Source organism: Natator depressus, chromosome 12, assembly GCF_965152275.1.
Source record: "Natator depressus isolate rNatDep1 chromosome 12, rNatDep2.hap1, whole genome shotgun sequence".
Classification (NCBI taxonomy): domain Eukaryota; kingdom Metazoa; phylum Chordata; order Testudines; family Cheloniidae; genus Natator; species Natator depressus.
In genome coordinates, this window is record NC_134245.1 from 24,314,872 (window position 1) to 24,330,710 (window position 15,839).

General features: G+C 42.1%; 1 protein-coding gene across 1 annotated transcript in view; it reads right to left on the reverse strand.

Annotated features, from left to right (window-relative positions):
* PEPD (peptidase D) overlaps nt 1-15,839 on the reverse strand; it is a 227,580-nt gene continuing 211,741 nt past the window's right edge. The window contains exons 14-15 of the mRNA XM_074969165.1: nt 13,185-13,376; nt 1-655 (exon numbers count right to left, since the gene is read on the reverse strand). Coding sequence (XP_074825266.1) covers nt 509-655; nt 13,185-13,376 — 339 coding nt within the window. The 3' untranslated portion in view covers nt 1-508. The remainder of the gene's footprint in view (nt 656-13,184; nt 13,377-15,839) is intronic.

The following is a 15,839-nucleotide window of genomic DNA, read 5'->3' on the forward strand; positions in this document are numbered from 1 at the left end:
AACTTTCACAGAGGATTTTTATTACACATTTAATTCTGTCCATTCCATCAATATCGAGAAAAACGTAGGTGTGGCACTTTTTCAGCCACTTCCAATTAACAAAAAAACTTTGTAATAGTTGTGATATAAGTTCCCAAAATAGGACTTCGAAGCATTTTCTTATGATTACATCAGATAATACAGCTGTTATTTTTTAAAAAAAATCACTGGTATCAAAATGCAGATCTGATTGGAAAGATACAGATGAACAGAGATTTTAAAGCTTTATAATTTCAGTACTATTTTTCAGCTGGCATTTAGTAATATAAACTGTTGATTGCAGGAGAGCTACCTGAATGTATAGTGCTGAATCCTTCAAACTTCATTTCTAATCAAGTAATCATTCCAGCCTAATGACTTGCCTGATTCAATTTGCTGCGCAGAATTTGATACATTTTATTTTATAAGCAGTAGCGTAAAATCAGAATGATGGCTGGTTAGCGGAAGGCAGCAACCACTGTGGAGTTTACTACTTTTGGCTGGCCAAGGAGTCAAATGACTTGGTGCTGCCTTGGGCTTCTGCCATGAAAGCCTCTATTTCTTCCACAGTACGCGGGACACACGTTAATAGCTCCATTCCACTGGCCGCCACTGCAATGTCATCCTCAATTCGGACCTGTTACAGAGAGCACACAGTTACCAGTACATTCTAGTGTGGTGTGAGAGAGACGCTACTAAACAATGGCAGCTGGAGTGTAACATGCACATTCAACCCAGCTTGGTGTGGATGAACAAGGCTTTGTGAGCACCAGAACTTCCCACTGCTAGGAGAGAGGCACAGAAGTCCATTAGGGTGAAAATTGCCCCTTTGCAGGTGCCCATGCTAGTCTCTCAGGTTCACATAAACTCAGCAGGCAAAGCAACCATGACGGAGGAAGTGTATCTGCACTTGGTGTGCCAGGTGCCAGCTAGGGTGGCCTGTGGGAGGGACGAGGAAGATACCTTATATGTGTCCAAGAAACCCAAACTGTCAGGCACAGGGGGCAGCAAGGGAACCAGGCAAACTCTTTCCCTGGATCTTCTGGCACTTCTCCAGCACACAACCCATTTACTCTAACTATGCTGGAGACAGATTTGTCCCTGAGTACGGTGCCATTCAAATGTTGACCCATTTGTATCCAGAGCAGCCATGTTGCCGTGCTGGGTCTAGTTGTCTTTTTCACTTTACATCACATTGTCGTCTTTTTTTTTTGAAAAGTATAATTAGCTCCACAATGAATTATCTACAGCAAATTACATGTACCTGACACTGTTACTAACAAACCACTGAACGTGGAGCTGACAAAGTCTTACAGTGGCTTTTAGTCCAACATTACTTTTAAAAACACTATCATTTACGTGTTAAGGTTGGGTAAGAAAGCAGCAGGGTTTTTTTTCTTCACATTTCCAGCTCTTGTTCTGCTAAAATGAACAGCTTGTACCATTTTCTATGCAGCTTTAATTTCCCATATCTCTTTTTACCAGGAAATATGCCTACCCAGTCATTCCTGTTATCTTATCAGAAAAATGCTAGTAAGTCACTAAGCTGCAATAAAAGCAATTTTAGTAAGGTGTCAACCCAAGAGAACACAAACCATGGTGACTCCCACCTTACAGTGGCTTTAATTGTTTCTGACCTCTTGACATTTTAAACTAAAAATAAAGCTGGTTAACATTTGTACTTCTGCTTGCAAAATAATCCATTTGTTCAAACAAAATGAGTCATCTAGACGTATTAAACTGTTTAATGATGTCTTTGCCACATTACTTGATACCATGTAAAAAAAATAAAGTGCATTATAAAGCAGAATTAAATAAACTGTTGAGTTCACACATTTGATTTGTACAGCTATAAAATCAAAGGCTGTGAATCTCCTTTTTACTCTGTATTTTCTGAAAAGCAAGCATGAAACTGCAGAAGGGAAGTAGATGACATGGCATGAGCAAGTGCATGCATCTGAGAGAGATTTCTATTTTATTGTTCTTGAACTGATCAGTGGATCAGAATAAAAAAACGCAAGCAAAAGAATCCTAAACATTGCCATGTCATCTTTGAAGAACTGGCTGGTGAAAGAGACTAGGACTGGGTGATGGTAAGACTGGGAACCAGTGACGGAAATGGGAGGAGAGACTTGAAGCCAGTTGCCGGGGGTGGGGAGGGTAGACCTGGGACTGACTGAACACAGAGACTTGGACAAAGAGTTAGGGTGAGTGGAGGAGAGACTGAGCTAGGATGAGGTGCCAGGGAAGATGACTAGGCCTGGGAGCCAGTAGTGGGAGAGGGGAAGAAAGAAGGGATGGGGAGAGAGAGATTGCATGAGGAGCCAGAAGGGGGAGACAAGGACTGGCTGGGCAAGGAGACTGGGACAAGAAGTCTGAGGAATGGAGACTGGGACTGGGTAGGCAATGAGAATGAGACAGGGACAAGGAACCAGGACTGGGACAACAAAGACAGGTTTGAATGGACAGGGCAGAACAGGTCAAGCTTGCCTTTTTTTGAGGGGGGAGGGAGAGAAAACAGACAGAAGAGCCTGTACACTAGAGAACACTCCCCTCCAGAACCTGGAATAGAATCCAAGATTCCTGGGATCACCATTCCTCTGCTGTCTGCAAATATCAGTGAAATCTACTGGCAAAATGTGTGTTTCATCCCACTCTAGTGATGGTCCACACAGAGGATGACAACCCACAACTACAATCAGTTACTTTATTGACTCAAGCGGCAGAGGTCTGAGTGGTAGATCTAAAGGTTGCAACACTACTGATGACCCATGTGGGTTTCAATATGCTGCTACAGGATGGAATTTGGTTTTTTTAGTTTTCTTTTTTAAAAACCCAGGAAATTATACACATACATACACACACACTATGTTGAGGACATTAAGACTACAAAATCAAACAAGATTAGTTGCTTGTGCAACCTTAATTCAGCTTCCTTGTCACATGTACAGTACATTGCAGGTGGCTTTTAGCTACAAGTCTAGCTTTTGGATACATTGTACAACATATCCTCTAGGCATCTTTGGGTTTTTATACACAAAATGACTTGTTTCAGAAATATTTCTGGAGAGGCAAAGTGACCAGTAATGTAGGCATTGTCCTTCAAACACTACTCTCCTATCAAGTGTGGTGGTATGGCCTATTTAGATAGATAAGATTGCACAACTGTGTATCTTCAGCAGCAGACCTTCACAGGGTTGACTCAATGGACCAAATCCTTCCCGCAGCAGCAGTCTCATGGGTAAATCCAAGGACAGGATGTGGGTTAAATAGTTTTCATCAGCTAAATATGTAACCAGCCTAATACACTGTTTTCCAGACTCATTAATATAGTGAGGTGCTCTGGGCTGGATGTCCTGTGTTGTCTGCCAAGTGAAGGGTGCTGTCGCACTCATCTAGTTCTTTTGGCTATGATATGTTAAAGCTTTGAGGGTCTAAAAACACAGTTCTGACTCACATACACAGTTAAACAGTACAGATTAACATTATGTCAGACCCCAGACATAGTTAGAAAAGTCACATGGGATACGGCTGCTGGGAATCCCGCCTGTGAAACCATGGAAACATATGGCCCATAGAAGCTACTATGCATATTAAATTAGCATAAACACTGCAATCCGATTAAAGCAACTGAGTGTCTGCCTTGAGGAGTCTGAGGTGGCACTCTGGAGAAGTCGAGGGACAGAGGTAAGGGGAGGGATTCTGATGCCTTCCACTGACACACATCAGCATACTTGTTATTTTTAAGGTTACAAGTTTATCCTACAAGAAATGTGTATGTTTACACCAAATGGCAACGGAGCACTGAACAGTCTGCCGTAGTTATTATTTTTCATAGCTCTATTTCTTACAGAGAGCACAGTCTAGTATAAAATCCTATCTGCCGAAAATCCAAAGATTAAAACTGCCACATTACTACAGAGTGACACCTCCTCATGATCTCAGCCTGACCAGTCCCCCGTTCCTACACACAGCACATTCTTATTTCAGCCCCATTTGCTATCAACGGTCCAGTCAGAGTTTATAGACAGTTAATAAATTAGTAGCTATTTGAACAAATGGTTAGTCAATTATTAGAGTCCATCACAGACACCAGTTGCTTAGAATGGTTTTAGAGAAAACTGTACATTTCATCATTGCTAACAACTTTTCTAAGCAAAACCTTTATAAACATGCTTTTGGGACACACTTAAACTTGCATGATGTGAAATATTAAGAAGCAGACAGGCATGTTTGTGATTATAATGAATCACTTTTCAATCGTTACGAGTAATCTGTTTCATTCTGTAACATCCATCTACCACAAACACAGGAAGTGAGCTCAGCCTTATGTAAATTAAAAATAAGTATAATAACTACACCTCTACCCTGATATAATGCGACCTGGTATAACATAAATTCGGATATAACACGGTAAAGCAGCACTCAGGGGGGTGGGGCCGTGCGCGCCGGCAGATCAGCGCATCAGTGTGTCTGGCTCCGACATGCTGCTCTGAATGGCGTGTTAAGAGTGCCGGGCTGGGGCTGAGGGGTTGGATAAGGGGCAGAGGGTCTCGGGGGGGGGGGGGGCAGTCAGGGGACAGGGAGCAGGGGCGTTGGATGGTTCTGGGGGCGGGGCGGTGGATAGGGTGTGGGAGTCCCGAGGGGCCTGTCAGGGGGCAGGGGTGTGGATAAGGGGTTGGGGCAGCCAGGGGACAGGGGAGTTGGGTAGGGGGTGGGGTCCTGGGGGTGTCTCTTAAGGGGGCGGTCAGGGGACAAGGAGCAGGGGGGCTTAGATAGGGGCTGGGGTCTTGGGAGTCTCTGGAGGGGGTAGTTAGGGAACAAGGAGCCGGGGGGGGGGGGTTGGATGGGTCAGGGGTTCTGACGGGTCAGTCAGGGGGCAGGAAGTGACTATTAATAACGGAAATGCTCGAGGCCAAAGCAAGTTTGATATAACGCGGTTTCACCTATAACGCGGTAAGATTTTTTTGGCTCCCGAGGACTGCGTTATATCGGGGTAGAGGTGTACTACATTGCTTTCTGAACCAAATAAAAAAGCAATTAAATGACCCTATATAGGTTCAAAAAGGAAATTTTTCTGCCTTTTAATTGCGCTTAATGTTTATTTCTGAATTAAACACCAGCATTTTGAAAAATAATACCATAACATGACCACATTTTCAAGGTCATGGAATATGTAAAGCCATTTACTTTTAAATGAGTACAATTTGTAAATCTAAGCAGGAAATAAATTTAAAAATCCATTTAAAATTCAGTTGTGATTCAGTGTTTTTACAGACAGACACATAGAGTTCACACATGTTGATTTGGTCGCTACCTCAATGAACAACTAATGCTATGGGGCAATATGAAGCCTGAGCAGAGACTGAACATAATAGGTCAAAATCAGATTGGGTGGTTTTACTGGGTTTTAGAGAAAACATCACATGAACTGCCTAAATCAGTAATCAGCTTATGATGAATGGAAATGTCAAACCCCAATACATGTGAAAGATAAGCTCAGAGGATACTGTTTAGAGCTAGGGTAGTCAGCCTTCCACTTTCCCTTGGGGGAACCAGCTACTTTTCCTGTGCATTAAATAAGACCACAAGGGACTTTCTAAACTGGACAATCATTTGTATTACGGAAGCACCTAGAGGACCCGGATGAGATGGATGCCATGTTGTATTATACACTGTACAAATATATAAGACAAGACACAGTCCTTGCCCCAAATAGCTTACAATCTAAATAGACAAGACGAAGGATGTGAGAAAGAAAAATCATCTTAATTTTACAGGTGGAGAAGTAAGGCACAAAGAGATAAAGTGACTTTCCTAAGATCACACTGGAAGTCTGTGACAGAACGAGGAACTGAATCCAGGTTTCCTGAGTCCTAGTCTAGTATTTTACACTCAAGACCATCCTTACTCTCCAAACTGGCACAATTAATAATGTATACTTTAACTTCTTGACTACCTCCAGGAAAATAATGATGAAAGAAATCCATTTTTGACCCCAAATCACATTTTTAAGTCTGAGCACATTAGTTGCACCCTAAAGTGTGCACAAACCTGTCACACACACGGGTCATTTGGACACCTATGTATAGGACTTGCATATTTGCAGAAGTTTTGCAGGCGCAGTTTAGGCACCCACATTGAAGCTCTGTGTTGTCTCTTCTTTCTTACTTTCTCCTGGAGCTTTACTTGGATTCTACTTCCTCTCTCTGGCCAACTCTAAGCATGAGTGATTAGAATGAAGGCCATAAGCCTTCTGTGATGTTGCACTCTATGAGATTTTATAAAAATATGCTAATGAGTGTGAATATAATTAACTGGAATACGCTTCATGCAAAAGGTCTCTTGTAAGGTATCATTACAAAGTTTATGATCTACTGAGTGTGGTCATCCTATTTGTATAAATGTATCACTCTTGTATCTGAAACTAGAAATATGAAATATAACTCAGAGGTCCTACTGTAGTTATATGAAGTGTGGGCCATTAATGGTGGTTTGGAATCTTACTGGCTCCCATTAACCAGGACAACTGACTGTAGATTGCTCTGTTTTACTTGCAAGTCTTCCTGCATGCCTGTGGGCTGGCAAATGGGTAATGAAGTCTTACAGTGACATGTGATGTCACCTGAACTGGAATGCATCTTTAACCTGGCGCTTTTCTATTGAGAAGGAGAGGTGGGAACCCAGAGGGACAAAAGATATATAAGTGGGTGGAACAGAACAAATGGGGCGCCCATCATGAGAAATCCCCTAGCTACCATCTGAGCTGGAACAAGGGCTGTACAAGGGGAAAGGATTGTGCCCAGACTAGGAAGGTGTCCAGTCTGTGAAAGAAACTTATTGAAACATCTCGGAGAGTGAGATTTTATTTTTATTCAGTTTTATTACCGTACTAGGCTTAGACTTGCATGTTTTATTTTATTTTGCTTGTTAATTCACTTTGTGCTGTCTGTTATTACTTGGAACCACTTAAATCCTACTTTCTGTATTTAATAAAATCACTTTTTACTTATTAATTAACCCAGAGTATGTATTAATACCTGGGGGAGCAAACAGTGTTATACAGGGGAAACAATTTATGAGTTTACCCTGTATAAGCTTTATACAGGGTAAAATGGATTTATTTGGGGTTTGGACCCCATTGGGAGTTGGGCATCTGAGTGTTAAAGACAGGAACACTTCTGAAGTTGCTTTCAGTTAGTCTGCAGCTTTGGGGCACATGGTTCAGACCCTGGGTCTGTGTTGGAGCAGACTGGCGTGTCTGGCTCAACAAGACAGGGTGCTGGAGTCTTGGGAAAGCAGGGGCAGAAGTAGACTTGGCACATCAGTTGGCAGCCCCAAGGGGGTTTCTGTGATTCAACCCATCACACCTTCCTCTCCAATTCTTTCTGTTCTCAACAGTGAAAAGACTAACAAAGGCTGTTTCTCTACTGACTGGGATGGGCAGGGATGAGAGAGAGGTTGTTCCTGCATTTCTGTGCTCCACCATGCTGCCTGGGAGACAGGAATTCCCAGTGGTGGGTCCTCTCCTATGGAAATTGCTCCTGCCAGAAATATGTCTGAGCCTTCAACTGACCACATTTAGAGTGTGATGAAACAGGCGTGAGAGCTGTTCAACAGTTTCGCTACCTAAAATCTCCCACAGAAAACAGTGCTGCGTGCTGAACATTTTTGAAAGTCTGGCCACTTATTTACTTGCTCACTGCACGTTCTGGACTCTCTTGTCTCTTACTGGCTAAGTTATGCTTTGCAGCATTAAATTAGGGAATTTGCTTCCTTTTTTGGGATAGTTTTTTTGCTATTAAATTTAAGCCTTGTAAAGTAAAGCCAGACACTATAGTGATGAGCCGCATACATTATCATCAATTATTGGTATTGCAGACAACTTTCTGAGATCTTTTTAGTTTGTAGAGGATAATTCTCCGGAAATGTGTTTGGAAGAGGTATTAACTCAGCCTGTATAAATGGAAATAAACTAGAATGCAGTTACTAAGAACTAAGTAACATTCATTGGAGAGTATCTTTCATCTACCAGGAATCATGTTAAGAGCTAGAATTAGAAGGATGATCAAGTGTATTTTTATTGTATTACTTTTAAGCTTTGCTGTAAAATTTAGATGTATTTCAGTTTTAGAAATTTATTTCAATTTTTTTTCCAAGACAGAATTAAATGACACCAGCTGGCTGTGTTTGTGTTGTTATTTTAAATAATAAGTGAGGATTGGAAACTGAGGTTGGTGCTCAATCCTTTCCTGTGCACCAATCCCCTTGGCAAATTCAGAGGCCCAATCAAGTTCTTCTTAGATGGAAAAAGCAGTCATCATTAAGGGAGATAAAGCAAAAATTAGGGAAGGGATTGGATTTTGGGTGCTCATGGAACCCCCTGGAGGGAAACATTTACAGTTCAGCACATGAAGAGTGAGTTAGTTGGGCAACAACTTAGCAATGCTGGGCTCATGGATACAAGCAGAAAATGTGTGCACATTGGATTGTTCTACTCCAAACAGACAATGGGAGTCCATGTATCCCCCCACATGCTCTGTCTTGCAGAGTTAAAACGCAAGCAAACGTGTTCCTCCTTCAGGGTGTTTGCACGGTACAGTGAATAATGGGGGTTTTGGTTGAATATTTCCAAGACAAGAGAGCCAGGATTAAATCCACTTACTAAATGGTTCCCAAAATCTGTTCTTGGGATAAGTAACAAAAATCCAACCTACTTTTATGGTGGTGTTTAACTGGGAAAGGGCATCTACAGTGTCCCTTTAAAACAGGTTTAAGGGTCACATACAGTATGACATGCTCAAAGTTAGAAAATGCACAGTTAAACATGACACACTCCTTTCATTCATCAGGATCATGACTGGCTGGCAAGTATTGATAAAAGAAATAACAAGGTAAGATAACATCCCAAACTACCGTAGAGCATTACACATCAGAGGGTAAAGTCCCACATCGTGTGATAAGATTATATACTTTGGATATAGTACTTTTAAAGCCAGCTGTATAGTAGATTGGATGACTCAGAGGATTGGTAATGGAATATAGAATCTTTTGTTTCTAGGTTGGTGGTTCAAAGCCAGCTCAGATCAACAGTGGTGAAGCTGTTACTAGCAGACGATTGTTCAGTGGATTATGATAAATTAGTCGGTGATAGCAATACAGACAATTCCTAAATCACCACCACAAAACTATTGTCCTTGCTGAGAGTCTCAGCAGATAAGCCAAGGAGTGAATGGGTGCGCAGGCTGAACTAAAAGCCTCTCCACCAATTAAGGGATATACTGACAAGGCAACATGGGGAAGCTTCAATTCCTACTGCCTGAGTTGTGTCTGGACTGTGGAAGAACATAGGACTTACAGTTTTCAGGTCAATCTGACCCCTTTCAAAAATGCTAATTTTGCTAACGGGAAACGCATCTGAAGGCATCTAACTGGTTAAACGTTATAGATGAATTTAGTGACGTGAGAAGTATCACAGACAGCATGGCTGGAATGAGGCCCTCTGCTTATTCACATGCACACCAGCCACTAGAATGTAAATGATAATTTGGGGTCAGTAGGGTGAAAGACTCATACCGCATAACCTCTATTCTGAGACAGCCATCTTTTCCCATGCACAATCTGCCAGGTAGGCCTTGCAATATGGAGCCTGAGCAGCCAAGATCAAACTTACATGCTCGTGAAAACCCTGAACTTCTCTGTATAGAACCTCACCAATCTTGGTGCACAGGTTTCATATCATGACAACTATAATCCTGCTCAAAGGGTTTTTTCAGTTCTTTACTAATGCCACACTGGATTAAGGAACATAAGGCTTTCCTTCCACAGCACTTCTTTGTGTTGCTGGCTTGAGCAGAAACTAAATCAGCAATATGAACCTTAGTATCTTGTTTCATAATGTACAAGTTTCTTTGCCTCACCCTGTAGACATGCCACCTATTTAACATGCAGCCTGTTGATGATGGAGGAGAGTACTTCTATCAGTGAAGAAAATGGGCCTCCAGTTAATCTGAGGTGAACGAGTTAAAGAATTAATTTAGAAAGCATGCAGTTGGTCTGCGGGACTCAACTGACAAAGTGCCCTCTACAGAAGTAGTTTCCTTCATAATGTATTACATTTTCTAAAACAAATTTCTTCCTGCACATGCATGAAAAGACAAAGTAGAAAATCTGCCTGAACCATTATCTAACCCAGTAAGATAGTGGAAATCTACCAACTTCATGAAAAAACTCATACAGATACAGACAGGAAGACATCATCTTCCTTTCCAAATGCAAACAGATGGACATCGTACCAAAAGAACTGAAGGTAAAAAATCCATTACAATCTACATACCACACAGACTATGCTGACAGCTTGTGCCATATGCTCTCAAAGAAACTGCGGAACCACCTGATCAACATCCTCTACAGCAAACAGGGAAAGATTAAGAATGAGCTCTCAAAACTGGATACTCTCATAAAAAAACAACCTTCCACACAAACTTCCTCGTGGCTGGACTTTACAAAAACTAGACAAGCCATTTACAACACACACTTTGCTTCTCTACAAAAGAAAAAGGACACTAAACTATCTAAACTACTACATGCCACAAGGGGCCACAACAGCGGTTCCCTTGACCCACCCAGCAATATTGTTAATCTATCCAACTATACTCTTAGCCCAGCAGAAGAATCTGTCCTATCTCGGGACCTCTCCTTCTGCCCCTCCACCCCCACGAACACGATACAGTTCTGTGGTGACCTAGAATCCTATTTTTGATGCCTCCGACTCAAGGAATATTTCCAACACACCTCTGAACAACATACTAACCCACAGAGAGCTTCCTACCAACACTACAAAAAGAAGGGTTCTGGGTGGACTCCTCCTGATGGTCGAAACAACAGACTGGACTTCTACATAGAGTGCTTCTGCCGATGTGCACGGGCTGAAATTGTGGAAAAGCAGCATCACTTGCCCCATAACCTCAGCCGTGCAGAACACAATGCCATCCACAGCCTCAGAAACAACTCTGACATCATAATCAAAAAGGCTGACAAAGGAGGTGCTGTCGTCATCATGAATAGGTTGGAATATGAACAAGAGGCTGCTAGGCAGCTCTCCAACACCACTTTCTACAAGCCATTACCCTCTGATCCCACTGAGGGTTACCAAAGGAAACGACACCATTTGCTGAAGAAACTCCCTGAAAAAGCACAAGAACAAATCCGCACAGACACACCCCTGGAACCCCGACCTGGGGTATTCTATCTGCTACCCAAGATCCATAAACCTGGAAATCCTGGACGCCCCATCATCTCAGGCATTGGCACCCTGACAGCAGGATTGTCTGGCTATGTAGACTCCCTCCTCAGGCCCTATGCTACCAGCACTCCCAGCTATCTTTGAGACACCACTGACATCCTGAGGAAACTACAATCCATCGGTGATCTTCCTGAAAACACGATCCTGGCCACTATGGATGTAGAAGCCCTCTACACCAATATTCCACACAAAGATGGACTACAAGCCGTCAGGAACAGTATCCCCGATAATGTCATGGCAAACCTGGTGGCTGAACTTTGTGACTTTGTCCTCACCCATAACTATTTCACATTTGGGGACAACATATACCTTCAAACCAGCGGCACTGCTATGGGTACCTGCATGGCCCCACAGTATGCCAACATTTTTATGGCTGACTTAGAACAACGCGTCCTCAGCTCTCGTCCCCTAATGCCCCTACTCTACTTACGCTACATTGATGACATCTTCATCATCTGGACCCACGGAAAAGAAGCCCTTGAGGAATTCCACCATGATTTCAACAATTTCCATCTCACCATCAACCTCAGCCTGGACCAGTCCACACAAGAGATCCACTTCCTGGACACTAGGGTGCTAATAAGCGATGGTCACATAAACACCACTCTATACCGGAAACCTACTGACCGCTATTCCTACCTACATGCCTCCAGCTTTCATCCAGACCACACCACATGATCCATTGTCTACAGCCAAGCTCTACGATACAACCGCATTTGCTCCAACCCCTCAGACAGAGACAAACACCTACAAGATCTCTATCAAGCATTCTTACAACTACAATACCCACCTGCTGAAGTGAAGAAACAGATTGACAGAGCCAGAAGAATACCCAGAAGTCACCTACTACAGGACAGGCCCAACAAGGAAAATAACAGAACGCCACTAGCCATCACCTTCAGCCCCCAACTAAAACCTCTCCAAAGCATCATCAAGGATCTACAACCTATCCTGAAGGACGACCCATCACTCTCACAGATCTTGGGAGACAGGCCAGTCCTTGCTTACAGACAGCCCCCCAACCTGAAGCAAATACTCACCAGCAACCACACACCACACAACAGAACCACTAACCCAGGAACCTATTCTTGCAACAAAGCCCGTTGCCAACTGTGTCCACATATCTATTCAGCGGACACCATTATAGGGCCTAATCACATCAGCCACATCATCAGAGGCTCGTTCACCTGCACATCTACCTATGTGATATATGCCATCATGTGCCAGCAATCCCCCTCTGCCATGTACATTGGTCAAACTGGACAGTCTCTACGTAAAAGAATAAATGGACACAAATCAGATGTCAAGAATTATAACATTCAAAAACCAGTTGGAGAACACTTCCATCTCTCTGGTCACTCGATTACAGACCTAAAAGTGGCAATACTTCAACAAAAAAAACTTCAAAAACAGACTCCAACGAGAGACTGCTGAATTGGAATTAATTTGCAAACTGGATACAATTAACTTAGGCTTGAATAGAGACTGGGAGTGGATGGGTCATTACACAAGGTAAAACTATTTCCCCATGTTTACCCCCCCTACCCCTCACTGTTCCTCAGACGTTCTTGTCAACTGCTGGAAATGGCCCACCTTGATTATCACTACAAAAGGTCCTCCCCCCCCGCCCCCGCTCTCCTGCTGGTAATAGCTCACCTTAAGTGATCACTCTGGTTACAGTGTGTATGGTAAGACCCACTGTTTCATGTTCTCTATGTATATAAATCTCCCCACTGTATTTTCCACTGAATGCATCCGATGAAGTGAGCTGTAGCTCACGAAAGCTTATGCTCAAATAAATTTGTTAGTCTCTAAGGTGCCACACGTACTCCTTTTCTTTTAACCCAGTAAAGTTACTCACCCCACCAAATCTTCGAAAACGCTGGAGGACTTCATTATTGATGAAACAAGACTGTGAAGGATCATTGAGTGCTTGGTCCAACAGGCAGTCAATAAAGTAAATGCCTGGTTCCACGGTTAGCACCATGCCTTCCTTAAGAACTCGGGCAGTTCTCAAACTTTTGAGGCCTGGCAGGTCAATGCGGTCAACTCCCTAGGAAAGAAGCATTTGTTTTAAATGACAGAAAAATAAATCCACAGTTAGCCTTTTATTACAACTCTTCTATGTTGAGTCCTCTAAGGATGTATGAAAGCCCAGAAAGGCTAGAAATGGAGATGGAAGCAGAGGACTGAAATAACACAATACAACCATCTCTATCTTAACTTTCATATCCATCTGCACTTCAAACAAATAGATTCACAGCTTTAAATTCAGGTGTGTAAACAGAGCTTTTTTGTACTGTGTAAATGCTGGCTCACCACGTACTTGGTATTAAACTCCCACCTTGTTTACTCCTTTAGAAAAATAAAATCTATTTGTATTATTTCTTCCCCCTGCACCCTTTCTAAAGCATTTCCAATATAATATTTTAAAATGAGTTACAAATCTTGAAACACAGGCCCATTTTATTGCTGAAGGAATTGAATTATGGAGCATGGGACAATTCTCTAAGGATATGCAAATCAACATCCTTATTGAATGTTATTAAAATGTGCATTTATGACCGTGATTCAAAAGCAGTGAGTCTACAACAGTTCTCATCTTGAGTGTCTCACAACTGCAGTCCACTTGGAACTAGATTTTTTCAGATTCAGACTTTCAGGCAACATAGTGCTGACTGATTTTACTGAAAACATAGCCAAAGCGGTCAAGTTCTGACAAGTAAAACACTCTCTTCTTTCTGAGAGTTGGTAAAGTACAATGATATATGAAGACATAGTTAGCCAAGAAATTAGAAACATTGCAGAGACTGGTTGAGGATATTAATAATCTTCTACAAAGTGTGCCAGGTATTGCAACACCTGAATAAAAATAAATCCCACTCTCTTGGCTTCAGTGGAAATACTTACAGATGCTTAACTTTACATATGTAAGTGCTAGCAGGGTTGTGGCAATATGATCCATATACTGGTCATCACAATATTTTGCTGCTGAGACTATGTTGAAGTCACAAAGGATTTTGAAAAAAGAAAAGGAGGACTTGTGGCACCTTAGAGACTAACAAATTTATTAGAGCATAAGCTTTCATGGGCTACAGCCCATTTCATCGGATGCATAGAATGGAACATATAGTAAGATATATATATACACACATACAGATAAGTTGGAAGTTACCATACAAACTGTGAGAGGCTAATTAGTTAAGATGAGCTATTATCAGCAGGAGAAAAAAACTTTTGTAGTGATAATCAAGATGGCCCATGTAGACAGTTGACAAGAAGGTGTGAGGTTACTTAACTTAAGGAAATAGATTCAATATGTGTCATGACCCAGCCACTCCCAGGCTCTATTCAAACCCAAGTTAATGGTATCTAGTTTGCATATTAATTCAAGCTCAGCAGTTTCTCGTTGGAGTCTGTTTTTGAAGCTTTTCTGTTGCAAAATTGCCACCCTTAAATCTTTTACTGAGTGGCCAGAGAGGCTGAAGTGTTCTCCTACTGGTTTTTCAATGTTATGATTCTTGATGTCAGATGTGTGTCCATTTCTTCTTTTGCGTAGAGACTGTCCAGTTTGGCCAATGTACACGGCAGAGGGGCACTGCTGGCACATGATGGCATATATCACATTGGTAGATGTGCAGGTGAACGAGCCCCTGATGGCATGGCTAATGTGATTAGGTCCTATGATGGTGTCACTTGAATAAATATGCGGACAGAGTTGGCATCGGGTTTTGTTGCAAGGATAGGTTCCTGGGTTCGTGTTTTTGGTATGTGGTTGCTGGTGAGTATTTGCTTCAGGTTGGGGGGCTGTCTGTAAGCGAGGACTGGTCTGTCTTCCAAGATCTGTGAGAGTGAGGGATCATTTTTCAGGATAGGTTATAAATCTTTGATGATTTGCTGGAGAGGTTTTAGTTGGGGGCTGAAGGTGACAGCTAGTGGCGTTCTGTTGTTTTCTTTGTTGGGCCTGTCCTGTAGTAGGTGACTTCTGGGTACTCTTCTGGCTCTGTCAATCTGTTTCTTCACTTCAGCAGGTGGGTACTGTAATTTTAAGAATGCTTGATAGAATAGAGACTGGGAGTGGCTGGGTCAATTACACATGTTGAATCTATTTCCTTAAGTATCCTCACACCTTCTTGTCAACTGTCTAAATGGGCCATCTTGATTATCACTTCAAAAGTTTTTTTCTCCTGCTGATAATAGTTCATCTTAACTAATTAACCTCTCACAGTTTGTATGGTAACTTCCAACTTATCTGTATGTGTGTATATATATATATATACACACACACATGCATATATCTTACTATATATTCCATTTTATGCATCCGATGAAGTGGGCTGTAGCCCACGAAAGCTTATGCTCTAATAAATTTGTTAGTCTCTTAGGTGCCACAAGTACTCCTGTTCTTTTTGTGGATAGGGACTAACACGGCTACTACTCTGAAACTTGATAAACCCAGTCTTGTTTGTTTGCTTTGGTGAGTTTTGATCAGGATTTTATGATTATTATTCACCAG